Source organism: Stegodyphus dumicola, chromosome 12 (genome assembly GCF_044657685.1).
Source record: "Stegodyphus dumicola isolate Sdum_Otavi_A_Nest chromosome 12, ASM4465768v1".
In the NCBI taxonomy this organism is placed as follows: domain Eukaryota; kingdom Metazoa; phylum Arthropoda; class Arachnida; order Araneae; family Eresidae; genus Stegodyphus; species Stegodyphus dumicola.
The window spans coordinates 38,853,472-38,877,644 of record NC_140779.1 but is presented as its reverse complement, the minus strand read 5'-3'; the positions used below and the strand labels follow the sequence as shown (position 1 = coordinate 38,877,644).

General features: G+C 32.2%; 1 protein-coding gene across 1 annotated transcript in view; it reads left to right on the top strand.

Annotated features, from left to right (window-relative positions):
• The window catches only part of Pen (karyopherin subunit alpha), a 71,733-nt gene that overhangs the window by 5,614 nt on the left and 41,946 nt on the right, over nucleotides 1–24,173 (top strand). The window contains exons 3-4 of the mRNA XM_035352262.2: nucleotides 6,910–7,038; nucleotides 21,206–21,381. Coding sequence (XP_035208153.1) covers nucleotides 6,910–7,038; nucleotides 21,206–21,381 — 305 coding nt within the window. The remainder of the gene's footprint in view (nucleotides 1–6,909; nucleotides 7,039–21,205; nucleotides 21,382–24,173) is intronic.

Sequence of the window (24,173 nt, the reverse complement as noted above, 5' to 3'; positions counted from 1 at the left end):
AGCCCTTTCTCCTTAATTCTGTAGACAGACATAATCTCTTGTTTAGTTATATTGTTGAAGTCCTGTAGCTACTATTTTGAGAATTCAAACTAACTTGTCAATCGAAAATTTCTCGTTTTCAGTAACTTCTCTGTCACTTTCATAGCGATATTTTCTGTATCTAGAATCATACTACAGATTTCGCCATTCCTTAATTGATTGATGATTGAGAAGCATTGTCATCACAATGAAAAACTTTTATATGATCTTCATTTGTTACTGCTTCTCCACATTTCTTTACAAAATCCATTAATCAGAAAATTTCACCTTTGTTTTGCGATATCCGAAAACCTTTAAAATTAGCGGCTATCATCCTCAAATTTAGCTATTCACTATACATCATGAACTTCGCGACTAACGGCAAGTTGTTCCGTTAAATTTTTATCTTGTTTCTATCACGCACTGAGACAATTTAAGAGTTCTGAATAAATAAATTGCCACCATACACTTAAGCCTTATTGGCCGACACTAGACATCTTACCGCTTGATGCAGTCTTTGTAGGTCTTAAATTCTGCGACTCGATGTGGCCATACGAGCCCTGGTGCTGTTTCTGGGTTTACGTGAACAAATCGGTTATTCTTAACTCAAATAGACCTAAATATAATCTTTGGGTCTATGAGTATCATTAATAAAATCTATTTTTAGCATATGGAAAAAATTTTTTGGTCAATTCTTCCTCGTCGACATTTTTAGTGGATTTAATTTAAATCTGTAATCATCGCCAAGTGCAATGTCAACAAAAAAGGTCACCACACTCTTTTATTATTCAATTACTAACATAAAAAATTGTTTAGGCATCGTTACAAGAGTCATTACTCAATAATGATGAAAGGAAAGTATAATAACTAATGATTTGCCTGGTTGGAATCAGATCAACAATGTATCTATGGTAGAATGTTTCGGTTTGAGATGTATGCCAAGCGGATGTGCAGCAACGAAGCCAAATTACTGATTGTACAAATGTATGCTAAAATGATTGTTTCTTCAATAACAAGGTATTTTATTTAGTGTTGAAGTGAAATTAAAAATCGGGGCTGTCCAGATGTTTTATTATGCACGGAGGCGGGAATCGAATGCACATGCGTAAAGCCTATGAAAAAAATGTTGGTGGTTTTGAGGTCCGGATTTTAGATCATTTAGGATTTCAGACTTTGTACTGTGTTTCCTTAATTCTGCTTCCAGTGCCTTTACTATCTTTTAAAATTTTTGGCATTTCCGAGTTCTGTGCTGGTCTTGTTGCGAGGTTAGCTTTCTTCGGAACTACTCTTATATAGTAATTAATATATACCTCGCTTGGTGATAAATTTCTGGCTGATCTTTAGAATATGGTAACTGGTAGTTTGGTGACATTTTGGAGGCGATAAAGGTTACTACCTGGGACTTTGGTAATAATGTGAGCAGTACTCAGTTCCGATTACGCATTATTTTGTGTGAGGGAAATGAGAGATCATGGGATATGTCATGTGATATTAATGGACGAATTACAGTTCTTTAATCGGAAAAGGGGGGAAATCGGGGAAAAATCTGGAAATTTTGTACAGTCAAAAGTCGTTAATTCGGACACCCATAATTCGGAATGATCTATAATCCGGACATCAAAACTAAAAACTTTCTGCGCATGCGCCACGTTGACACATGCGCAGAGGCGTTCACGCGTGCGCGTAAGACCTTTTACGACTGCGCATGTGAGTGTGTGCAAGTGCAGAATACGTTTTCGCGTGCGCATTCTATGTATAATGGACGTATAAGCTAAAATTATCTAATTATCTATTTCAGTTAATGTTGATGATTGCGTTGTTCCTTAATTTTCAAATTGCATCCGGCTTATTATTTTTTGCAGACTGTAAGAGCAAGCTTAAACTTTCGATTATATCAAATAGAATTTCCGATATATATTTGTTAATATGTAAAGGATCTAAAGCGAAAGTATGTTTTGAAATCCGAAATCTGTTTATCAATTTCACGCTGCTAGGCGGCGGGAGCCTAATGAATTGGAAGTTGATTTGTCAGCACTATCCTTATCTTCAGCGCAGATGTTTTTAATTTGGCTTATAATTCCTTACCAAATGTAGTATTTCATCTCGATATGCTCCGTCTTTGATATGATTTAAAACAAGTTCCTCGTCATTATAATTCGCTTCCGATAGCGAAGAAAAGTGACAGAGGTTATTGAAAACAAAAAAATTTCGATTGACAAATTAGTCTGTGTTCTTGACACAGCAATTATAGGACTTGAACGGCGGAACTTTGTAAATGAACAAGAAATTATGTCTGTTTAATAGAATTAAAGAGAAAGTATTATCACATGAAACGAAACAAAACTTAAACAACTTACATTGAAAGAAATGTTGGTACTTTTCCGTTTTGCCGGCGCAAACGATAAAGTCGCCAATAATGGTTTAACTGATGCCAGACGGAATATCTTTGCTGGTAACCTTTTACGCCTCAGTTTCAAAACAAGTTGAAGCCATTTCTTATCAGATTGTTTCTTTTAATACTGGCATACAATAATATAGAATTTTCACACGATATTTAAATTTTATCCCCTAAGACAATTCACGGTAATTAAGTCAATTAGAATGCAATTAAACCGCTCATCCGAAGGCGAAATCAAGTGTTAAATTCATCAATTCTAATGAGAATGCACTAGCGAAGTAAAGCACTGCAGTTTTACATAATTTCTGAGTAAGCTATTCGTACGAATTGAAATAATTCTTGCATTTAAACTTGTATTCCAAATTAAGATTTAACTTGAAATTAATGTAGATAATTACTGAGCGAATTAGATTTTAGTAGCGTAGTTTACGTGAGATGAGATTACTTGGGGTCACGTGATACGAACCGGCGAATCAGGATTTTGAACCATGAAATCATAGTAAATTCTTAAATTAATGTCATTTTACAAATTTATTGTCTTTATTTATTGGCTTTTTACAAAATTTTAAACCATATTAAAATGTTCATGCCTTCAAAATAAAAAAAAATTTCTTAGAATTAACATTTTTTATGTGTATACTGTATGTTGTCGCCAACAAAGTCTGCTTGGCGAGATTTGCGCCGGTGAAACGGAAAAGTACCGAAATGTTTAATAAGTAAACAAATAAATATTAAGCTTTTTCTTTTTGCAAATTTTGATACCCTTTAGATCATAATTGTTCTTTATTTCATAAATTACGGTTTCATATTTTTAATTTTAGAATTTCTGCATGCCATCTTACGAGATTTAAACTGATGATCTATAATCCGGAATCGCCGAAGTCCCGACGAGTCCAGATTAACGACTTTTGACTGTATTTAGCTTTATTCTGTGTTGTGTGAAACAGTGTTCGTTAATTTTTGGATCCCATGGCCCTAACTAAAGTGAATTCGAAATGGGTATTTAGTGGGATTGAAAGGGGTAGTAATAAGTGTTTCTTTAAGGTTGTGCGAGATCGAAGTAAAGATGTTTTATTAAGTTATTTATTTTACCTGGTACCTTGCTGTGAACTATAAGTATGATTTTAAAGATCCTGAAACAGGCGCACATACGCTTGCTTTTTATTTAGCAGAGGAAATAAGAAAAGTTTATCGGATACGTAATCAAGATTCTGAAGAAGATTAGGTAAGTTAGTATTTTTAATTATTTGAGGATATTATTTTTATGCATTGTTCTAAATGTAAGGAGTAAATAAAATAATATGGTATTATTGTAAAATTGTTATTAGGAATTATTTTTATATTTTAAGTAGTGTTTTTGAATTTAATTATATTTTAATTAAATGATAGTTATTTTGTGAATTATATGTTTGTAGGAATTTGGTATACGTTAGAGTGGAAGTAAATGTGCATGGAAATAATTTAAATATTTGACACTAAGCATTTGTAACCATTTGTGATGTTTGCGGTATGAATTAGTTGGTGACGTTTGTAATATAATAGATAATGTAGAGGTAAAAGTTTTTGGATATTTTATTTATTTTATACGTGGAAATGTTCATATTTGGAAAGGGTATATACTTTTTCGCGATCATGTAATTTCATATATGTTCTTTTTACCGGGTTTAAAGATTCAAAAAATTGTCATGCATTTTCGTGAAATTTTTCTAATTTATGAGAAAAAAGCGGTGTACATGGATATAGTGAAGAGTGTGCGCAATGCCATTTTTGTGCAATTCTGGGATTTTTTTTTAAGTAAAAATAAGTCGACGTGTACATGGTTTACGTGTACGTGTTATTTTGAAAAACGCGCAAGGAGTTTGCTATTGTGCACTTTTTCCCAATTTTGCAGTGAATATTTGTCATGATTAAGCAGTTTTGTTAGATAAAATTTCTAGCATAAGTGTAATTCGGCTAGTAGATTGTTGGAAGAAGTGTTCAGTAGATAAAAAGAAAAGAAACGTCTTTACTTTGTGAAGACAAAATGGTGGCAGGAAAAAAAAAATAGAGGGTTGCCGTAGGAGAGTTGGTCGCCAAAAAATCGCCAAGTTACCATAATGTAAAGATCAACCAAATTTCTCACCAAAAATGTTTGGCGAGAAATTTCACGGTGCCCTATTACTATCTAAATTTTTTGTCTACATTTCAAACTTTAAGCCTAAAATGTCTTCAAAATTGCGGTTTTCGCACATGCAAAAACCACGTTTTGAACACACAATTTAAGCTAAGAATCCGAAACAAAAACTTTAGATACCAAAAATGTAAAGTTTCTAACTAAAAATGTTTGACACAGAATCCATATACACAACATTCTGTTTAAACTTTAAAAAAATCTACAAATTGCACAATCTAGGCATTGGGCACAAATCAACAAAATTAACTAAAATAAATTATAAACAATTCAAATAACAACAGAAATTCATAGTAATAAAACAATGAATATAACATTGTATAAAATAAAGACACCATAATACATCCGTGAATAAAATTTTGCCAGTCACACGTCTGTGAACAAAAGTGCCACCATTTTGCTATATTACGTCTTTCTGCGATTCAAAATTTCGAAAGTAACCATAAAAACTTCCTCCAATAGTTAATTGTATATATTCCTTCAATAGTTAATTGTTTAATTGTAAGTTAACAATAAAAGTTAACTTACTACACGAAAACCACGATCCAAATCTTAAACTCCGCCGACAGCCACATACTTTACCAGCAACAATTTGACTGCAAGCCCACATAAGTCCATCAGAAATACCATTCTTCGTCTGAGTTCTCACATCAGCTACGCATTTCGGACACGCCAAACTCCGTTTTAAAAGTCCCGACTTTCCCAGAAATTCCAAAAATGCATTTCGATCTGCATAAACACACCTGTGAACAAAAGACTCGTTAACAACTCCAACATTGTACCTTTTAATACTAAATTTACTTTGCACACAATCTAAAATACGTGACTGAAACCTTGCCACCACATCTCTCATTGCAACATTCAAAACACGCACGACACGAAACAATGAGCAATTAAACTAGTACAGCAAAAGAGTTTCAAAGTTAAAAGGATTGCCATACGAACAGCATCATCCCACTAACCATCCCATAGCATGCATTTGCACCAAAAACCAGCGCATACGTTTAAAAGTCGTTAATCCGGACTCGTCGGGACTTCGGCGATTCGATTATCGATTTTTCCAGATTGTAGATCATCAGTTTAAATCTCGTAAGATGTCATGCAGAAATTCTAAAATTAAAAATATGAAAGCATAATTTATGAAATAAAGAACAATTATTATCTAAAGAGTATCAAAATTTACAAAAAAAAAAAAAAAAAAAAAAAACTTAATATTTATTTGTTTACTTTATTATAAACATTTCCTTCAATGTAAGTTGTTTAAGTTGCTTCGTTTCCTCTTTATACTTTCTCTTTAATTCTATAAACAGACATAATTTCTTGTTCAGTTACAAAGTTTCGCTGTTCAAGTCCCGTAATTGCTGTGCCGAGAATACCGACTAACTTGTCAATCGAATTTTTTTCGTTTTCACTAACCTCTCTGTCACCTTCTTCATGTCTTTATCCATTTTTTGCAGCAATTCCACTTTTTGTTTGATGGACATTGAAACATACTTTCGTTTTGTAGATCCTTTGGGAGCTCTAGCATCGGAAATTCTATTTGACATAATCGAAAGTTCAAGTTTACTTTTATAAAATTGCTCTTGCAGTCTGCAAAAAATAATAAGCCGGATCCAATTCGAAGATTAAGGAACAACGCAATCATCAACATTAACTGAAATAGATACATAGATAATTTTAGCTTATACCGTCAGTTATACATAAAACTCGCGCGTGAAAACGTATTCTGCGCTTGAGCATACGCATATGTGCAGTCGTAAACGCCTATGCGCATGTGTCAACACGGCGCATGTGCAGAAAGTTTTTAGCTTTAAGGTCCGGATTATGGGTGTCTGAATTAACGACTTTTGACTGTATAATACATATAGTCACATTTGGTGATCTTAAGGCGTATATTAGAGTAGAGCCCATTATTCTAATGTAAACAAAAAAAAAAAAGCTGCAATGTTGCCATGCCTACATGTCATCTTACTAGATTTAAACTGATCTAGAAATTTCTGGAATTGCCAAAGTTCTGACGATTCTGGATTTCGTAATTTGTTCTGTATAAATAAAATTCAATTGCTGTTTTATCTACCATTAAAAATTTTTGACTAATCAAAATTTGGGTGCTATATATAGCACCCAGATTTTTATATTGAGCTTTTGATACTAAACATGGGATCTACTTTCTCTTCCAAAATTTGAAATGTAGAATTTTTAAAAAAATTTTAATGGTGTTACATATATAATTAGAAATTCTTTCATAGTTGTACGTCTGATCTGAGATTTATGCTATAAGTATTATTTGCTAAGTGTGTGTTAATAGAAGTTTTTAATTTAGGCAATGCGCCGTCGAAGAACTGAAGTAAATGTGGAATTGCGTAAACAGAAGAAAGATGAAGGACTTTCAAAGCGTCGTAATGTTGATGTGAATGATGATCCTCTCAGTCCTGAGCGTGATGATGAAAAGGTATTTCAGTATTTTAAATTGAAAGTACTTTTGAATGATGATGTATTTAATTTATGGATACTCTGTATATATCTTTGAAAAAATATGTAGTGCTCTTCTATTATCAGAACCTGATTCAAAAATGTATGAATGTATGTGTTCATGTATGCATGTACATACATATGTATTTGTGTATACATACATACATTTCTGAATCTAATCCTGAGAACAGAAGAGTACCAAATATTTTAATATTTATACTAGATTAAACTTGTGCCTATAATTTATGTTATTATGATTATCTGCATCCTCCATTAAGAGTCTGCAACTCATTAGTAAACTGGTGGAAAAACATCCGTTTTGCTTCTCATAACTGTTCTGTCTATTAATAATAATAAAAGATTTTATAAGAAACAGGCAGTTATAAGAGAAAATAATGTTAAGCATGTACTCAAGCTATGTGTATTTAAAACAGCTTCAGTATAGCCCATCTTCAGATTTCATCGAATTGTTTTTGGTGCCAAAGCACGTGAAATACGTTGTTTTCAAAAATGGTTACCATCAAGATTTTCACCGAAACTCCGTGTTTAAAAAATGGTGGCCATCTTGATTTCACTAGAAATTGTGGGTAATAGAAATTGTTAAAAGAAAAAAATATTAAGGAATGATTAATGAAAATGATTAAGGTTAAAAGGATGTAATTTTAAAAAAGGCTGCATTAACAAAGTTGAGAAGGGGAAGCTTAAGTGACATCCATAAATGGGTGGGAATAAGCTTGTGACGTCACAATGTATTCTAGCATTAACGCTACACATACTTTCTATTTTTTCTAAAATATAACAATAATGAATTGTTTATTATTGTAAATTAACATAAAATTTTTTACATAAAATTTACATTTCTAACATTTATGCTTAGGTGTTACTGAAAACAAGTATAATAAATTGTTTATATTTAAAATTACCATGATACAGTAAGCGAATTCGGCCAGTTATTAAAATGATAAACAACGTCGCACTCTCTAATACTTGTATTTCATACAGCTTCAGTATATTCAAAGATTTTTAAGCTTCAGCATTTATACAAAAAAAGATTTTTTAAATTTAAATTCATATTGTGGAACATTTCAATTTTATCATTTTTACAAATTACCTTATTGCTACATAACAACATAATCTCTTACATACCAGTAACTAGACAATTTTCATTATTTTCTAAAAATTTTAAACTTTACATTAATAAAAAAAAGAGAAATATTTTTTATTCCATATGAACATTATACACAGCTTTCATATCAGTTGCTTAAATTCTTAAATCATGCCATATTCTCTGTAGACATACTAGAATTCTACCCATTAATAAATAATAAAAAAAAAATCTGATTTCTTGCAATGAAAGAAAATAATATAAGAAAATAAATACTACAAATTTGGAACACTTAGCAATGCTTCACATACACACACACATATTATCAGAGAACTCATATTATCAAGTGCAATCACGATAGAAAACACTACGTATTAAAATAATGAGATAAAAGTTACTTATAGGATCAAAGTTTACAGTTTTGCTGCTGTTGTTACTGTTGAGTAGATCCTCGAACTATCGTTATTTATCGTAAGTCGGAAAGCATTATCAACATATCAAAACCAAACAATTAAAAATACAATTTAAATAAAAAAAGATGTCTCGAATATAATTTACAATTAACCCATCAGCACACGCTCTGGGGTAAAATCCACCCCATGTATAGTCTATTCTTAGAAAATACGGGAAGGTCGTATGTGACCTTTTTAGTACTTCATGTACCTATCAAGGTTAGGAAGGGGTCGTCCAGAGGAATTTTTCTCGTGTCCTTGGGATTTTGTATTTTCGGGGATTGAACGTGCAGTGGGATTGTAGCTACCCCGTGCGTGTACTAACGTTTCACTTCTAGTGAGACTTTCATTGAGATGAGTCCGTACGAGCGAGATCAGTAACGACTGCGGGTTCTTCTCGCTAGTGTTGAAACTGATAGCGAAATTGAAGATTCCGATTCTGAGTGCGTTAATATTTCTTAAAGTGCTCACGAAACCGATTCTGACCTGTAATATTATGATTCACATGATTTAGGGAGCATATCTTCTTTGACATCAGATGATTTTTACGTTTGAAAAGATGGAACAATTTGAAGTAGAACATTGCCGTCGAAAAATGTTCGGACACGGCCACGGACATCAACTTGAAAACTGAAGTTTCATTTTCATCTGTTCTTATCTTGATGAATACTTTCCCATCCATTATTAATGAAAAATATCTTAATCAAGTGGAAATTGAGTTTTCCATGTATCAAACAAATAATTTGAAAGAAATTGCAGATTTGCATATTAATATAGCACGAGGAGAAATTGCCAAATTAAAAGATATGAATGGGTATATTAAATACAAAGTACTGCCTATTGTAATGCTTGCTGTCTTAATAATACTTCATTCAAATGTAACTTGTGAAAGAATTTTTACTATTATTAAAAAAAATCAGACTGAATTTCGACCAAATTTAAGTCTTGAAATTCTCGAAGCAGTTTTGATTGAAAAACTGTGTTATGGGGAAAAAAAAAAAAATCCTTAAAATCAGAGCTTAAGCGTGCTACATACAAATCTTCCCATTCATAATTTATAAATAAATTATTAGTATTTTTAATAGTTATATGTATTAGTCATCTATTTTTTTTTAAATTTTATTTCCCTGTGGAAAAATCAAATCCAGAATAAAGATATATGATTTATGGATTCTGATTTTTTCCCTATGATTAGTAGTAATTTAAAATACTTGATCGAGTCATATATTAGTAGATTTAGTGATATACACGCTTGAAGAGTTAAAAGAAAATTTCTAATTAAATGTGCATATAATTTACAAAACACATTTTTAAGTATTTAGTTTTATAAATATGGATTTTAAATGTAATAAAACTGATTACAATTTATGATTAATTTAAAAATTAATGAATGGTTAATTAAAACATATGTCTTAAGCACACATTTTCAAAGTTGTAAAAATGTCATTCATACGTTGACTACCGACAAGTCTTGCTGCCGGGTTGGTGTCTATGGATACCAAGTGAGCTTAAAAAATTTTAGACCGCTGGATCTACCATCAATAAAAATTTTCAAGTACGAACTACAAAAGCAATGGAAAAAAAGAAATGGATGCGAAGCTGACTTATCTAAAACTATAAAAGAAAATGAAAAATGTAAATCACTGAAAGAAGTGATTTGGAATAGAATGATGAAAGTGACCTTGATGTTAATTTGTCAAGTTTATTCAATTTTGACACATTCATAACTCAGATTTTGAAGGATTTGTATAAATAAATGTAGTTTGTATTAATTACAAAATTCTGTTTGATTATCCAATTTAAGTATTCTTTTTCATAATATGGTAATTATGGTGATAATGTTTATCAAACCCGTAAAAATAACATCCACTGGAAATGAGCAAAGTTCGTTTTTAGCAAGTTCAAGCTAAGATGTTTATTTTTTTATTTAATATGACCTTTTTAATATACAAATAAATAAAAACTAGTTATACTGCAAATAAATATTAAATGCAATATTTTGGAATGCTTTGTTACAGTTTTAATTCGAGATAATTTTACTTTAAGTTATACAAACATTTCCATACTAGTTACCTAAAGTAAGCCATAAAAATCGAAATTTATGCAAATTACTGACTTATATAAGATACATTAGAAAAATCAGTTTTCGTATGTATATATTTTTATAACTGTTTATTATAAAGAGCGGTTTGATAAAGCACTAGAGGAATACAAAAGGCTGCATTTTTACTAGCTTTTTTCTTTAAAACTCAATATAATGTCATACAATTATTCATATCAAAGAATAGATTCTAAATACGAATATTACAAAATATAAATAACACATAGGTTTTATGCCCCCCCCCAGCTGTGTTTATTACTCAAATAATCTCGTTTTGAACTATCCTCACATAGTGTGACAACATATTTTTACAAACAATTTCTTAGGGTGAAGGTCTGCTGCATCTTCTATTCCTGCCAACCTTTTTACTCCAGTTTTGAGTTTTTCGAGAGAGATAGAATTGCAACCCTTTTTAGGACATGTTCTTTTACAAGCTCTAATGCTAAATCTTTGAGAAAAGCTCTTCGGTTCATATTCACTTGGTCGTTATTTGATCGATGAATAATAAAAGCATTTATACCTGCAGTGTTCATTAGTTTGAGAAATACCGTTAGAGGCCAGCAGCGGCATTTTCTTGAAACAGACCAAGTTCCACATAACTCATCAACAGTATAAACATCACCTTTTGTAGAGTTTCAAAAAGTTATCATTTCGAGCTTGAGCTGCTCTTTAGACAATGGTTCGATTTAATTATCCTCATGCACGGATGATAAAACAAGAACCGATTTATTTCGCAGAAATTCTTCTGGAATTTCACTCTTATCTTTTCGAAGTGTCCCAAAACATGTCAATTTGTGCTTTTTCACTAATTCATTGGCCAAAGGAATGCTCATGTACCAATTGTCCATAGTTATATTTCTTTCAGTGCCACTTATGGGTGCAATAAGTCTTTGTACAACATCCAGTGCCACATTTGATTGTCTATATAGTCCGACAGGCTGCCGACCTGCATAAATTTCTAGGTTGTATGCGTAAAATGTATGAGAATCGCACAAAGCAAAAGTGTTTATTCCAGATCTTGGGAGCTTACTTTTATATATTGTCTGAATTGACACCTTTCTCGAAAGGGTTCTAATTTTTTGTCTATAGTACAATATTCAGATAAAGAATATGTTTTCCGTATGTTTTTGGTAAATATTTCAAAAACCTTTCTAATAAGTGCAAGTCTAGCCGTCATCTTTCGCTCTGCTCGTAAATTTATGTCATCAAACCTAATACACCTCAACAGGAAGTGGAATCGGCTGATAGACATTGTTATTTGAAAAACAGTTATTCCACTTCCGTCAGCTGACCACAGATCTTTGCTTTGAGAAGTGCTGCTCTCTGCACTCCAGCGCAATATGATAGGAAACACAACACCTTCAATTCAGCTACATTTGTCTCTTGTGCATCACGTTCTCTAGAGAATTTGCTTCTTATTGATGAAATGTAAATGTTTGTTGATTTCATTAAATCTTTTATTGTTTATTCATCAAAAATTTTCAATAAACACTCAGTTGGATTTTTCAAATTTCTAAAGCTTTTCTTGACACCAGGTAAATGTGTCACTATATTGTGTCCATTGCTTTTGTAGTTCGTACTTGAAAATTTTTTATTGATGGTAGATCCAGCGGTCTAAAATTTTTTAAGCTCACTTGGTATCCATAGACACCAACCTGGCAGCAAGACTTGTCGGTAGTCAACGTATGAATGACATTTTTACAACTTTGAAAATGTGCGCTTAAGGCATATGTTTTAATTAACCATTCATTAATTTTTAATTAATCATAAATTGTAATCAGTTTTATTACATTTAAAATCCGTATTTATAAAACTAAATACTTAAAAATGTGTTTTGTAAATTATATTCACATTTAATTAGAAATTTTCTTTTAACTCTTCAAGCGTGTATATCACTAAATCTACTAATATATGACTCGATCAAGTATTTTAAATCACTACTAATCATAGGGAAAAAAATCAGAATCCATAAATCATATATCTTTATTCTGGATTTGATTTTTCCACAGGGAAATAAAATTTAAAAAAAAAAAAAAATAGATGACTAATACATATAACTATTAAAATACTTATAATTTATTTATAAATTATGAATGCGAAGATTTGTATGTAGCACGCTTAAGTTCTGATTTTGAAGATTTTTTTTTTTTTTTTTTTTTTTTTTTTTTTTTTTCATAACACAGTTTTTCAATCAAAACTGCTTCGAGAATTTCAAGACTTAAATTTGGTCGAAATTCAGTCTGATTTTTTTTTAATAATAGTAAAAGTTCTTTCACAAGTTACATTTGAATGAAGTATTATTAAGACAGCAAGCATTACAATAGGCAGTACTTTGTATTTAATATACCCATTCATGTCTTTTAATTTGGCAATTTCTCCCCGTGCTATACTAATATGCAAATCTGCAATTTCTTTCAAATTATTTGTTTGATACATGGAAAACCCAATTTCCACTTGATTAAGATATTTTTCATCAATAATGGATGGGAAAGTATTCATCAAGATAAGAACAGATGAAAATGAAACTTCAGTTTTCAAGTTGATGTCTGCAACTTCAGCATATTTTAGAAATTGATCACTTAGGGAACATTTATGTATTATATATGAACATGCACTTACAAAAAAAGTTTGCACAGAATTGAAAAATAATTTCACTTCACTTTCATTCAACTCTGCATTTTGTGCACGAATTGCTAAATTTTCTTTTTGTTTACTATTCAAAATAGAATAGCTGTTAGAGTAAGTCTTCATTTTCTCTAAGAAATTACTGATGGTTTTGCGAATCTAACAAACAAGTGTATTAAAAGTTCAAGAAGTTCTCTTCTCAATTTATGTAAATAAAGAGCTTGTTGCTGGAAATTAATATTTATTTTTGTAAACAAAGTATTTTTCAAAAATAATAAGTACAATTTGGTGTTAGGTGATTCTAACTTTTTTTAATGTTTTGCAATCTCTTTCCTTCATTTTTTCCGTTATCTGGTTGATCACCAAAAAAAATTAATCAGAGGGTCCCACTGTTCCAAAATCCTTTTTATAGAATCTAAAAGATACAACCATCTTGTACTGCAGTATTTCAAAATTCTGTGAGATTTTGCATTCTGTCCCAAAATTTGTTTAGCAACTTTGAAGCTGTGCTTCCATTTCCAACATTTCTTCAAATAAAAAATATATACAGTCAAAAGTCGTTAATCCGGACTCGTCGGGACTTCGGCGATTCCGGATTATAGAGCATCAGTTTAAATCTCGTAAGATGGCATGCAGAAATTCTAAAATTAAAAATATGAAACCATAATTTATGAAATAAAGAACAATTATGATCTAAAGGGTATCAAAATTAAAAAAAAAAAAAAAAAAACTTAATATTTATTTGTTTACTTTATTAAACATTTCTTTCAATGTAAGTTGTTTAAGTTGCTTCGTTTTATGTGATAATACTTTCTCTTTAATTCTATAAACAGACATAATTTCTTGTTCAGTTACAAAGTTCCGCTGTTCAAGTCCTATAATTGCTGTGTTGAGAATACCAACTAATTTGTCAATCGAAATGTTTTCGTTTTCAATAACCTCTGTGTCACTTTCTTCACTATCGGAAGCAAATTATAATGACGAGGAATTTGATTTAAATTACATCGAGATGAAATACTACATTTAGTAAGGTATTATAAGCCAAATAAAATGAAAACATCTGCCCTGAAGATAAGGATAGTGCTGATAGATCAACTCCCAATTCATTGCTGCGGGGTGAAGGACATTTTTTGCAGCAATTCCACTTTTGTTTAATGGACTTTGATGCATACTTTCGCTTTGTAGATCCTTTACATATTAGTAAATATATATTGGAAATTCTATTTGACATAATCGAAAGTTCAAGCTTACTTTATAAAATTGCTCTAACAGTCTGCAAAAAAATAATAAGCCAGATCCAATTCGAAGATTAAGGAACAACGCAATCTGCAACATTAACTGAATTAGATAATTTTAGCTTAGCTTAGCTTATACCGTCCGTTGTACATTAAACGCGCATGCGTAAACGTATTTTGTGCATGCGCACACGCATATTCGCAGCCGTAAAGGTCAACGCGACGCATGCCCAAAATTTGTTTAGCAACTTTGAAGCTGTGCTTCCATTTCCAACATTTCTTCAAATAAAAAATATATACAGTCAAAAGTCATTAATCCGGACTCGTCGGGACTTCGGCGATTCCGGATTATAGAGCATCAGTTTAAATCTCGTAAGATGGCATGCAGAAATTCTAAAGTTAAAAATATGAAACCGTAATTTATGAAATAAAGAACAATTATGATCTAAAGGGTATCAAAATTTGCAAAAAAAAAAAGCTTAATATTTATTTACTTTATTAAACATTTCTTTCAATGTAAGTTGTTTAAGTTGCTTCGTTTTATGTGATAATACTTTCTCTTTAATTCTATAAACAGACATAATTTCTTTCAGACATAATTTACTTACTTTCGGTTTGTAGATCCTTTGGGAGCTCCAGCATCGGAAATTCTATTTGACATAATCGAAAGTTTAAGTTTACTTTTATAAAATTGCTCTTACTGTCTGCCAAAAATAATAACCAGGATCCAATTCGAAGATTAAGGAACAATGCAATCATCAACATTAACTGAAATAGATAATTAGATAATTTTAGCTTATACCGTCCGTTATACATAAAACGTGCACGCGAAAACATAATCTGCACTTGCGCATACGCATATGCGCAGTCGTAAAGGTCTTACGCGCACGCGTAAACGCCTATGCGCATGTGTCAACGCGGCGCATGCGCAGAAAGTTTTTAGCTTTGAGGTCCGGATTATGGGTGTCCGAATTAATGACTTTTGACTGTATTAACAACATTTCTTTTTTCGAACCAATTAATTTTTCAGTAGCATTTTTTTACAGAGGCAAGAGGTGGCATGGACAAACTTGGATGATTATATTTAGTTGATAAATGATGTAATTTAAATTTTCCCATTGTATTACTAGCATTATCTGAAGAAAAGGATAAGCAATTTTTCCATTCTAAACCTTTGCTTTTAAAATTTTCATTTATACAATTAAAAAATACCTTCTCCAGTATTATTTGTGCATTCTAAAATAGATATCAGGGAAGTAATTTCCACTCTCTTTTCTTTGCTATAATATGTTATTACTTCCGTCAGCACATAGAGAGAACAATGTATTGCACACTGATTTTATAGTATCGGCAACAGTACTTTCTGCAGCGTTTTCACAATAGCAGCAGTTTTGGTATGGCTGCAGCTAAATTTTTTTTTGCTGTGGTAGAATCTGGAAATGAGGCCCGGTGGCACAGTGACTAGCACATCGTGTAGCAGCACCACAAGTCCTGGGTTCGATTCTGGGGCTGGGCAAGGCCGACTCAGCCCTTCATCCCTTCATTTCCATCACTTGGTTCGATGAAATGAGTTCCAAGTTCGCTTGGGGACTTAACACTGGGGGTCCTGCGACCAAGCTGACCACTATGTTCAGGGCATATGCTTACTCACCCCGGGGACCACGGTCAAGAAAGCAGATTTCGGGCACTGCAGGCCTCAGCCCATTAGGGCTGTTACGCCACTGAGTTTAGTTTTTTTAGAATCCGGAAACATTCCCTTGAAAAGCTGTTTGGAATGATCTGAAACTGAAATCGGTAGATTATGTTCAATTAGAAATTTAACAAAATAGCATTCGGTTTTATAGTAGCTGTTTCTTCATCTTGTATGAAGAAATTCGTTATTTCTTTAGATTTTACACTGCCGAGTTCTTTATGCTTTTGAGAAAAAACGTGCCATTTATAATCATCCTTTTCTTCCATGCACAACGGAGAAGTCTTTGTTGTATACGTTGCAACGTACGCGATTCGTACATTGTAACATGCATGATTCAGACATTTTAATGCAAGGAAATTCTGAAGAATCTGAATCTTTAAATTTCTGCTTTGATAATTTTAGCTTCTTCGTTCGAGGCAGCATAATTAACAAAATACTTTCAGCTGAATCGCAGTTCACAAGACACACATGCTACGCTCTCGCCGTAATCTAAATGATGAAGCCTTATACAGCAGCAACGAACCTGGGTGTGTGGAATACTACAGTCAAGTGATTAATTATAGGGGAAATATAGTTAAGTGATGGTTGGAGTTGCTGATCTACAATTGGCTATTCTTCAAAACCAGCGATGCGTTCAATACGTGATATATGATGACACGATTATTCAGCCAATCATCGGATGAATTAGCTGGTTCCATTTTGCGTGCTGATTCTCCTACCCTGTTTTTGTAAAAATTCATAGTTTTGTCCATACTTTTTGTAGCTTGTAGTTTTCATGCTTTTCTGTAGAAGCTACAGAGAATCCAGGGTAGTTGGAGTCTATAGGTGCCTCTGATACGTAAGTGCTGAGTTTTTGCTTCTAATTTTACTGTATGGTATCGCTTTGAATCCAAACGTTGAATCTGCGGTTGGGGAAAAGCACCTTTCCTTTTTCGATGAATTTCTCTTAGCCATAACAACGCTTTTTTAGTACATCCAACCTTTTTCATTAGCACAAATAATGACAAATTTAATTTCATTTCGCAACTGTTTTTCTTTTGAAAATTATCAAAGGCATTAATGCTCTCTGTATTGGTGGCACAACCCAAAACACAAATAAAAAAAAGCATTTTCATTTCCAGTTATTAACAGTTCTTGGTTAGTTAGTTTTTTTTTTTTTTTTTTTTTTTTTTTTTTCCCACCTGTTGAATAAACCAATTCTGCTAGGAAGACTGTCAAAAAGTAACAGGCACTTCATCCATATTAATTATTTGCCCACTATTCAGATTTTCTTAGATGTGTATTCTAAAAAAGCTGTCTTTTTATTATGCCAGTCCATGGGAAGCTTCTGCAATTGTTGTTTCAGTCATTTGCTTTCGTTTCATGAACTTGAACTGAAACACCAATTAGATCCTCCAACAAAGTTTGAATGCTGTTTGTTGAGCAGTTAAATTTGCTTGACAGTGAATTTTAACTGTTGACACTGATACTTTTTCTGTCTGCTCTGTTGTCCATTTCTCTAAATTGTCTCTCAAAACAGGCCAGACTATAATGTCAGTGCAACAAGATTTTTTTCTTTGACATTTCCTCTGATTCTTCTGGTTTGGACTTCTGTCATCAAATGCATCTCTTATCAACTTGAAATTCTCTAGCGGCAGCCTGATTTCCAATGTCTACCACTTTCTTCACAGCCGAAAGTATAAAAGCAGCAATATACCCTTTTCTTTGAGCAGGAGCCATAATAATAATAATTTAAAATCAGCAAGCACAAACAATAAAGTAAGCACTTTTTCAGAGTATACATCTAAGCCAGAAATCCGTGAGACATGGGTAAGAATGAACACAGAACTTGGCGAAGTAAAAGTTCCTCTGCATATTAAAAATAAGATGGCCATCAGAAAACAAAGGGAAAACCACTGAGTTCAGCAGAAAGACATGCATGAGGATGTCTTTCTACCAAGCACACCCTACCATAATTAAGCGAGTTTCAATAGTGCAACCTGAGTGTTCATATCAGGTTAAAATATCACAGCGAATTCCACATTAACCATTTTGCTTATGCATAACTTACAATCTAAACTATAAATTTAAGACAGGAGGAAAATTAAATTTCTTCAGTTATGCTGCAGACCTAAAATATTCAACTTTTGAACACATACAAGCTGTGGCTTATCTACCTGAAATTATAGTACTTGAAAATTTGCTCAAAACAGGCTATTGTTCTGAAAGTTGAAACTGGAAGTGCAGATAATTGAAAATTACTCTATGTTATCAGTCTCTTATATGTAGTTGGTTAAAGATTAGACATATTACACAATTAGAAAATTATGGAAATTCGTAGAGCTTAGCAGCTCAGTTTCATTCTAGCATGTTAATAAATATGACTTAATATACCTCCTTTTAGGCCAGCGTTTCTGAACCTGTGGTACACATACTCCGAGGAATACATGAAGTGGTCTTGGAGGGTATGTAAGAAAAAAAGGGGCAGTGGTGGACATTGAAAGATAGATTGAACATAAGAGAAAATATAAAAAGCTGTTTTTAACATTTGGCATTTAAAATTCATATAATATTTCATGATGAAAAATCAAAATAATTAGAATTAGAAAAGATATGAATGTTTTAAATTCAGTTTAGATGATCTTTTATCTGCAAGACCAGCACCTGTTGAAAGGGATGAAACCACTGTATGGTGACTGATAATAATAGGTATATTTCAGTAATCCTTATACAAAGCAGGCAGGCAATTCAGGATTGTTTTACAATGTAAAATTTTATTTCTGTGAAGGATCTGGGATAGTCATTGGGTTGATTGTAATGTGTCCGTTTTTTTGTCTCTGTTGTCAAGTGTACTATAAATATAACAAGTGTGTGATAATTAAAACTTCAGATACTATACAATTTTAGAGTGTATAGTGTACTATGATTTTATTATATATTATAATAATTAAAACCCTACTGCTTCAAGCAGGTTCGATGGCTCTCTCGGTTGAAGTATTCATATATTTTGAACACCATTTTTAAGAAAACTATAAATATTGTATCCAAAATTTGAGAACTTCGTACATTTTTATTAGTAAAGAAATACATTTATGAAATTATATATGTTTTCAATTTGGAACCAATTTGAGCAGTGATTTGGAGGCAAAGAAATTTATATTCCTTGACAAAACTGAAGTAAGTATGACCTACCAGTGGTAAATATGGTCACAAATGTGAACATTGCTGTGATCCACTGGTGGATCACAACATCCTAAAATGAATCCTATCATGGTCCACTGGATGGTCACGCTGCAGTTAAGGTGTTAATGTTACAGAAGGCAAAATATTCATTGGTTACATTTATCACTACAAAACAATAATTGCAAAAGTCATGATTCATGTGTCCTGCTCTCAGAGTTCTTTATCATATATCTTGATACATCTCCAAATCTCCAGTTTTTAATTTTCAGTTGCAGGAAAACTGCTGAGGAAAATGTTTTCCCAGCAATAAATAAAATTTATTTAATTAATGAAAATTTGCACAAATTCCATTTCTCTGCTGACGGGGATTTTCAGCATAATTTTTCTTACTAGATTTTTATTGGTTTGAATTATGTGAATCTACTATAAATAATTGTAGAGCTGTTTTATGACATTTCAACCAATGTATAATCAGTTTATATTCATATTTAATTTTGTTTTACATCAAGATGTGGCACATTACTAAGTTTATCTGCACAATAGTATCTACATAAAATTTTTTTCATCATATTTAAGAGTTTATTTGTACCTCTGTATACATTCTGTTAGGACACCGAAATTTTTGTTTGGAATACAACTCGGTTCAGTAAGTCACAGCTGCATGCCTCTTTCGAGAAAGTGACTGTCCATGAGTGTACACTCACAGCTACAATTACAGTATGTCACAGCAAGTCGCTCTATAAATATGAATTTTCTTTTTTTTTTTCTCCCACAAATTTTTTGTAAATTTGGTAATTGAGTTTTAAGAAAGTTATCGTCAAGAGTTAATCAGTGAAAAAAATGGTAAGATCATTATGAGCTGAAAACGTGATGAAATGTATAGAGGTATAGGTGCATATCTGGGTCTTGGCTACTGCCAAATGTTAAGAGTGTTATCTATGATTGTGGAAAACATTCTTTACTAAGCCGGCTGTTGGTGAGAAGGGGGTGGAAATTGATTATGAAACAAATTTCAGAGATATTAGAGCATGCTGAAAAATTATTTTCAATCTGGATAGCAGAAAAACATTTAAATGCAGTATTTTGTATATACAGTCAAAAACCATTATTTCGGACACCCATAATCCGGAATGATCTATAATCCGGACCTCAAAGCTACAAACTGTCTGAAAAAAAAAATGTAAAACCTTTACGGCTGCGCATATGCATGTGCGCATGCGCATAATACATTTACGCATGTGCGTTTAATGTATAACGGACGGTATAAGCTAAAATTATCTAATTATCTATTTCAGTTAATGTTGCAGATTGCTTTGTTCCTTAATCTTCGGATTGGATCCTGCTTATTATTTTTTGCAGACTGTTAGAGCAGTTTTATAAAAGTAAGCTTGAACTTTCGATTATGTCAAATAGAATTTCCGATGCTGGAGCTCCCAAAGGATCTGCAAAGCGAAAGTATGTGTTGATGTCCATCAAACAAAAAGTGGAATTGCTGCAAAAAATGGATAAAGGCATATCCTTTGTTTATCTAACCATTCCAAAATCTGTTTATCAATTTCACACTGCTCTGTGGGTGCCTTTACAGTTAAAAAAAAAAGTGCTTTATCAAGGTTAAGTCTGTTTCATCAGTTAGATATTAGTAGTTTATGTAATTTTTCTTATTGATTATTAAATTTGAGACAAGAAAATAAATATTATTATGGTAATTTATTTTTTACTGACCACAGTATAAAGTTCTGTGTCAAGAATATAGAACTTCTTTAATACATTTCAGATTATAATAACAGTTGAAGAAATTATGCGAGATATTAAAAGTAATGATCCTCAACTGCAATTTGCTGGTGCTCAAAATGCTAGGAAATATTTATCTAAAGAAAAGAGTCCTCCCATTGATAATTTGATTGCTTCTGGAGCTGTTCCAATTTTGGTATCCTTCTTGACTTCTAATAAGTGAGTAAAATGTTTAATTTTGATGTTATCTGATATTATTAGAGTATGCTTTTTATGAAAATCTGTATTCCTTTTTCAAGAATGTATATGTATTGCTATATCAGCTGGTCTCTGAGTAATGTTGATTCTAGTTTATGAATGACTTACTTTTAAACTTGTTTGTGACATTATGTTTGTAACAGCCTTGTATTTAAAATTAAAATGCTAGAGGTAATTACATGGTTTTTCATCTTTGCCCTCCTGTGATTTTTTAGGGAAAAAATTATTATAATTTATCTTGTACTTTTTCATTTAACCCATACCATATGGCACTTTTTTGTTTTGCGATGTATTTCCCGTGCCAGATATTACCAGTTTTTTTTTTCCTTGCATAACCATGTATTTCCTGTAATTGTTCCTCCCCTCCTAATCATTCTAAAATGGATTTTGCAACTTATCAAGAGATGAACAGGTGGCTATCCTGATTCTTCAAGAAAGATTATGTTAAAATAACAACTTAATGAAATTAAAGTGTGACTTAAAGCTTATTTAGCTGTGTAGCTTTCCTTCCTGACTGAAATGTATCCAACCACGGTGGGATTTATTGACCACATACTTCTTTCGTTACGGCCAGTTCATGTGTATTTTTCAACTAAAGCTTTCTTTAAGTAAATGAACACAATGATCAAGTAGAATAATTTTATGATTAAAGTATGTGTCAATTCCTTGTTATCTCGTACAGTACAAAGTCCGAAATCCAGATGTCCATTATCCGGAATGATCTAAAATCCGGACCTCAAAACCACCTCCAACATTTTCTCATAGGCATTACGCATGCACATTTGATTCCCATCTGCGCATAATAAAACATCTGGAGAGACCCGATTCTTAATTTCACTTCAACACTAAATAAAATACTTTGTTATTGAAGAAACAATCATTTTAGCATAAATTTGTACGATCGGTAATTTGGCTCCGTGGTTGTGTATCTGCTTGGCATGCATATCAAATCGAAACATTCCACATAGACACATCGTTGATCTGACACCAACCTGGGGAATCATTATTCGTTATACTTTCCTTTAATCACTGCATATTTATCAAAACATGACAAATTGAGTAATGAGTCATGTAGCGGTGCCTAAAAATTTTTTTTATGCTAGTAACTGAATCATAAAGGAGTGTGGTAACCTTTTATGTTGACATTACACTTGGCGATGATTACAGATTTAAGTTAAATGCACTAAAAAGTGTTGACGAGGAAAAATTTACCAAAAATTTCTTTCCATATGTTAAAAATAGATTTTGTTGATGATACTCATAGACCCAAAGATTACATTTAGGGTTATTTGAATTAAGAATAACAGATTTGTTATTCACATGAACCCAGAACCAGCACCAGGGCTCATATGGTCGCATCGAGTTGCAGAATTTAGGACCCACAGAGACTGCAAAAAGCTGTAAGACATCTAGCACTGTCCTAGTATATGGTGGGAATTTATTTATTCAGAACTCTGATAAGGCTTAAGCATGCGCAAGTAATAGACATAAATATAATAAATAACTAAACTAATACCATTCAGGCTTAATTGTCTCAATGTGCAATAGATAAAATTTAACGGAATAATTTGTCCGTTAGTCGCCAAGCTCATGATGCATAGCCAAATATGTATAGTGAAGAACACCTAAATTTGATGATGATAGCTGCTAATTTTAAAGGTTTTCGGATATCACAAAACAAAGGTGAAATTTTCCAATTGGCGGATTTTGTGAAGAAATGTGGAGAAGCGGTAATAAATGAAGATGGTATAAAAGAAGTTTTTGATTGTGATGGCAGTACTTCTCAATAATCAATCAATTAATGAATGGCGAAATCTGTAGTATGGTTCTAGATCCAGAAAATACCGCTACCTATTGTGAAGAAAGTGACAGAGAAGTTACTCAAAACAAGGAAATTTCGATTGACAAGTTAGTATGAATTCTCGAAATAGTGGTTATAGGACTTCAATAATGTAGCTGAACAAGAGATTATGTCTGTCTACAGAGTTAACCCATTAACGGTTTGGTCCGGATTTTCTCGTTCTTTTATGCAGGTCTCTTAACGGTTCGTTACGGATTATTGTTAGTTTAAATGTACCCTCGAAAACGGACAGTCCCGTGTTTTTGTATTATCTAAAAAACACACTAAAAAGGACTAGCCCGTATTTTTGTATGTCTTCCAACCCCCAATGCCTAAGGGGACAAGGGTCCATGCAATTCTGACGACAATGAGTAATGGCTGTCATTAGTGTGGGGAGAAATCTTCTTGATGTTTTGGGATAAAGACCTTACACTGACTCTAAAGAAACAAATTTATTACCAGTTACAAAGTGGATGCATATATAAAGGGATTTAAGAATTTCCGTTTTAGAGCAGTTATTGAATAAAAAATAGAATTTTTTACAAAATGAACGTTTACCTATAAGAGCATTAATGAATTAAAACGAGAAAAATAAAAGTAATAAATGCAAACATAAAAATCTGAAAATGCAAATCTTTTAGATTTTACATTAGGCCCAAAGGGCGTTTTTTTAACGGTTTGTGGGTTACCTTTATTTTTAAATATCATGTTCTTCGCACTTAAACCATAAAACTTTGGTTAAACAGCAATACCGCAAAATAAATTTTAAATGAGCATATCTTTAGAATTTTTGATACACAGTCTCGCCCGTTGAAGATAATTTTTTATATTATTATTTTCATACAGTGTTGCCTTTGCTCGCTTTAAAATCGTTGAGTTTCTTAATTAAAAATTCATTGAAGTTTTACGAAAT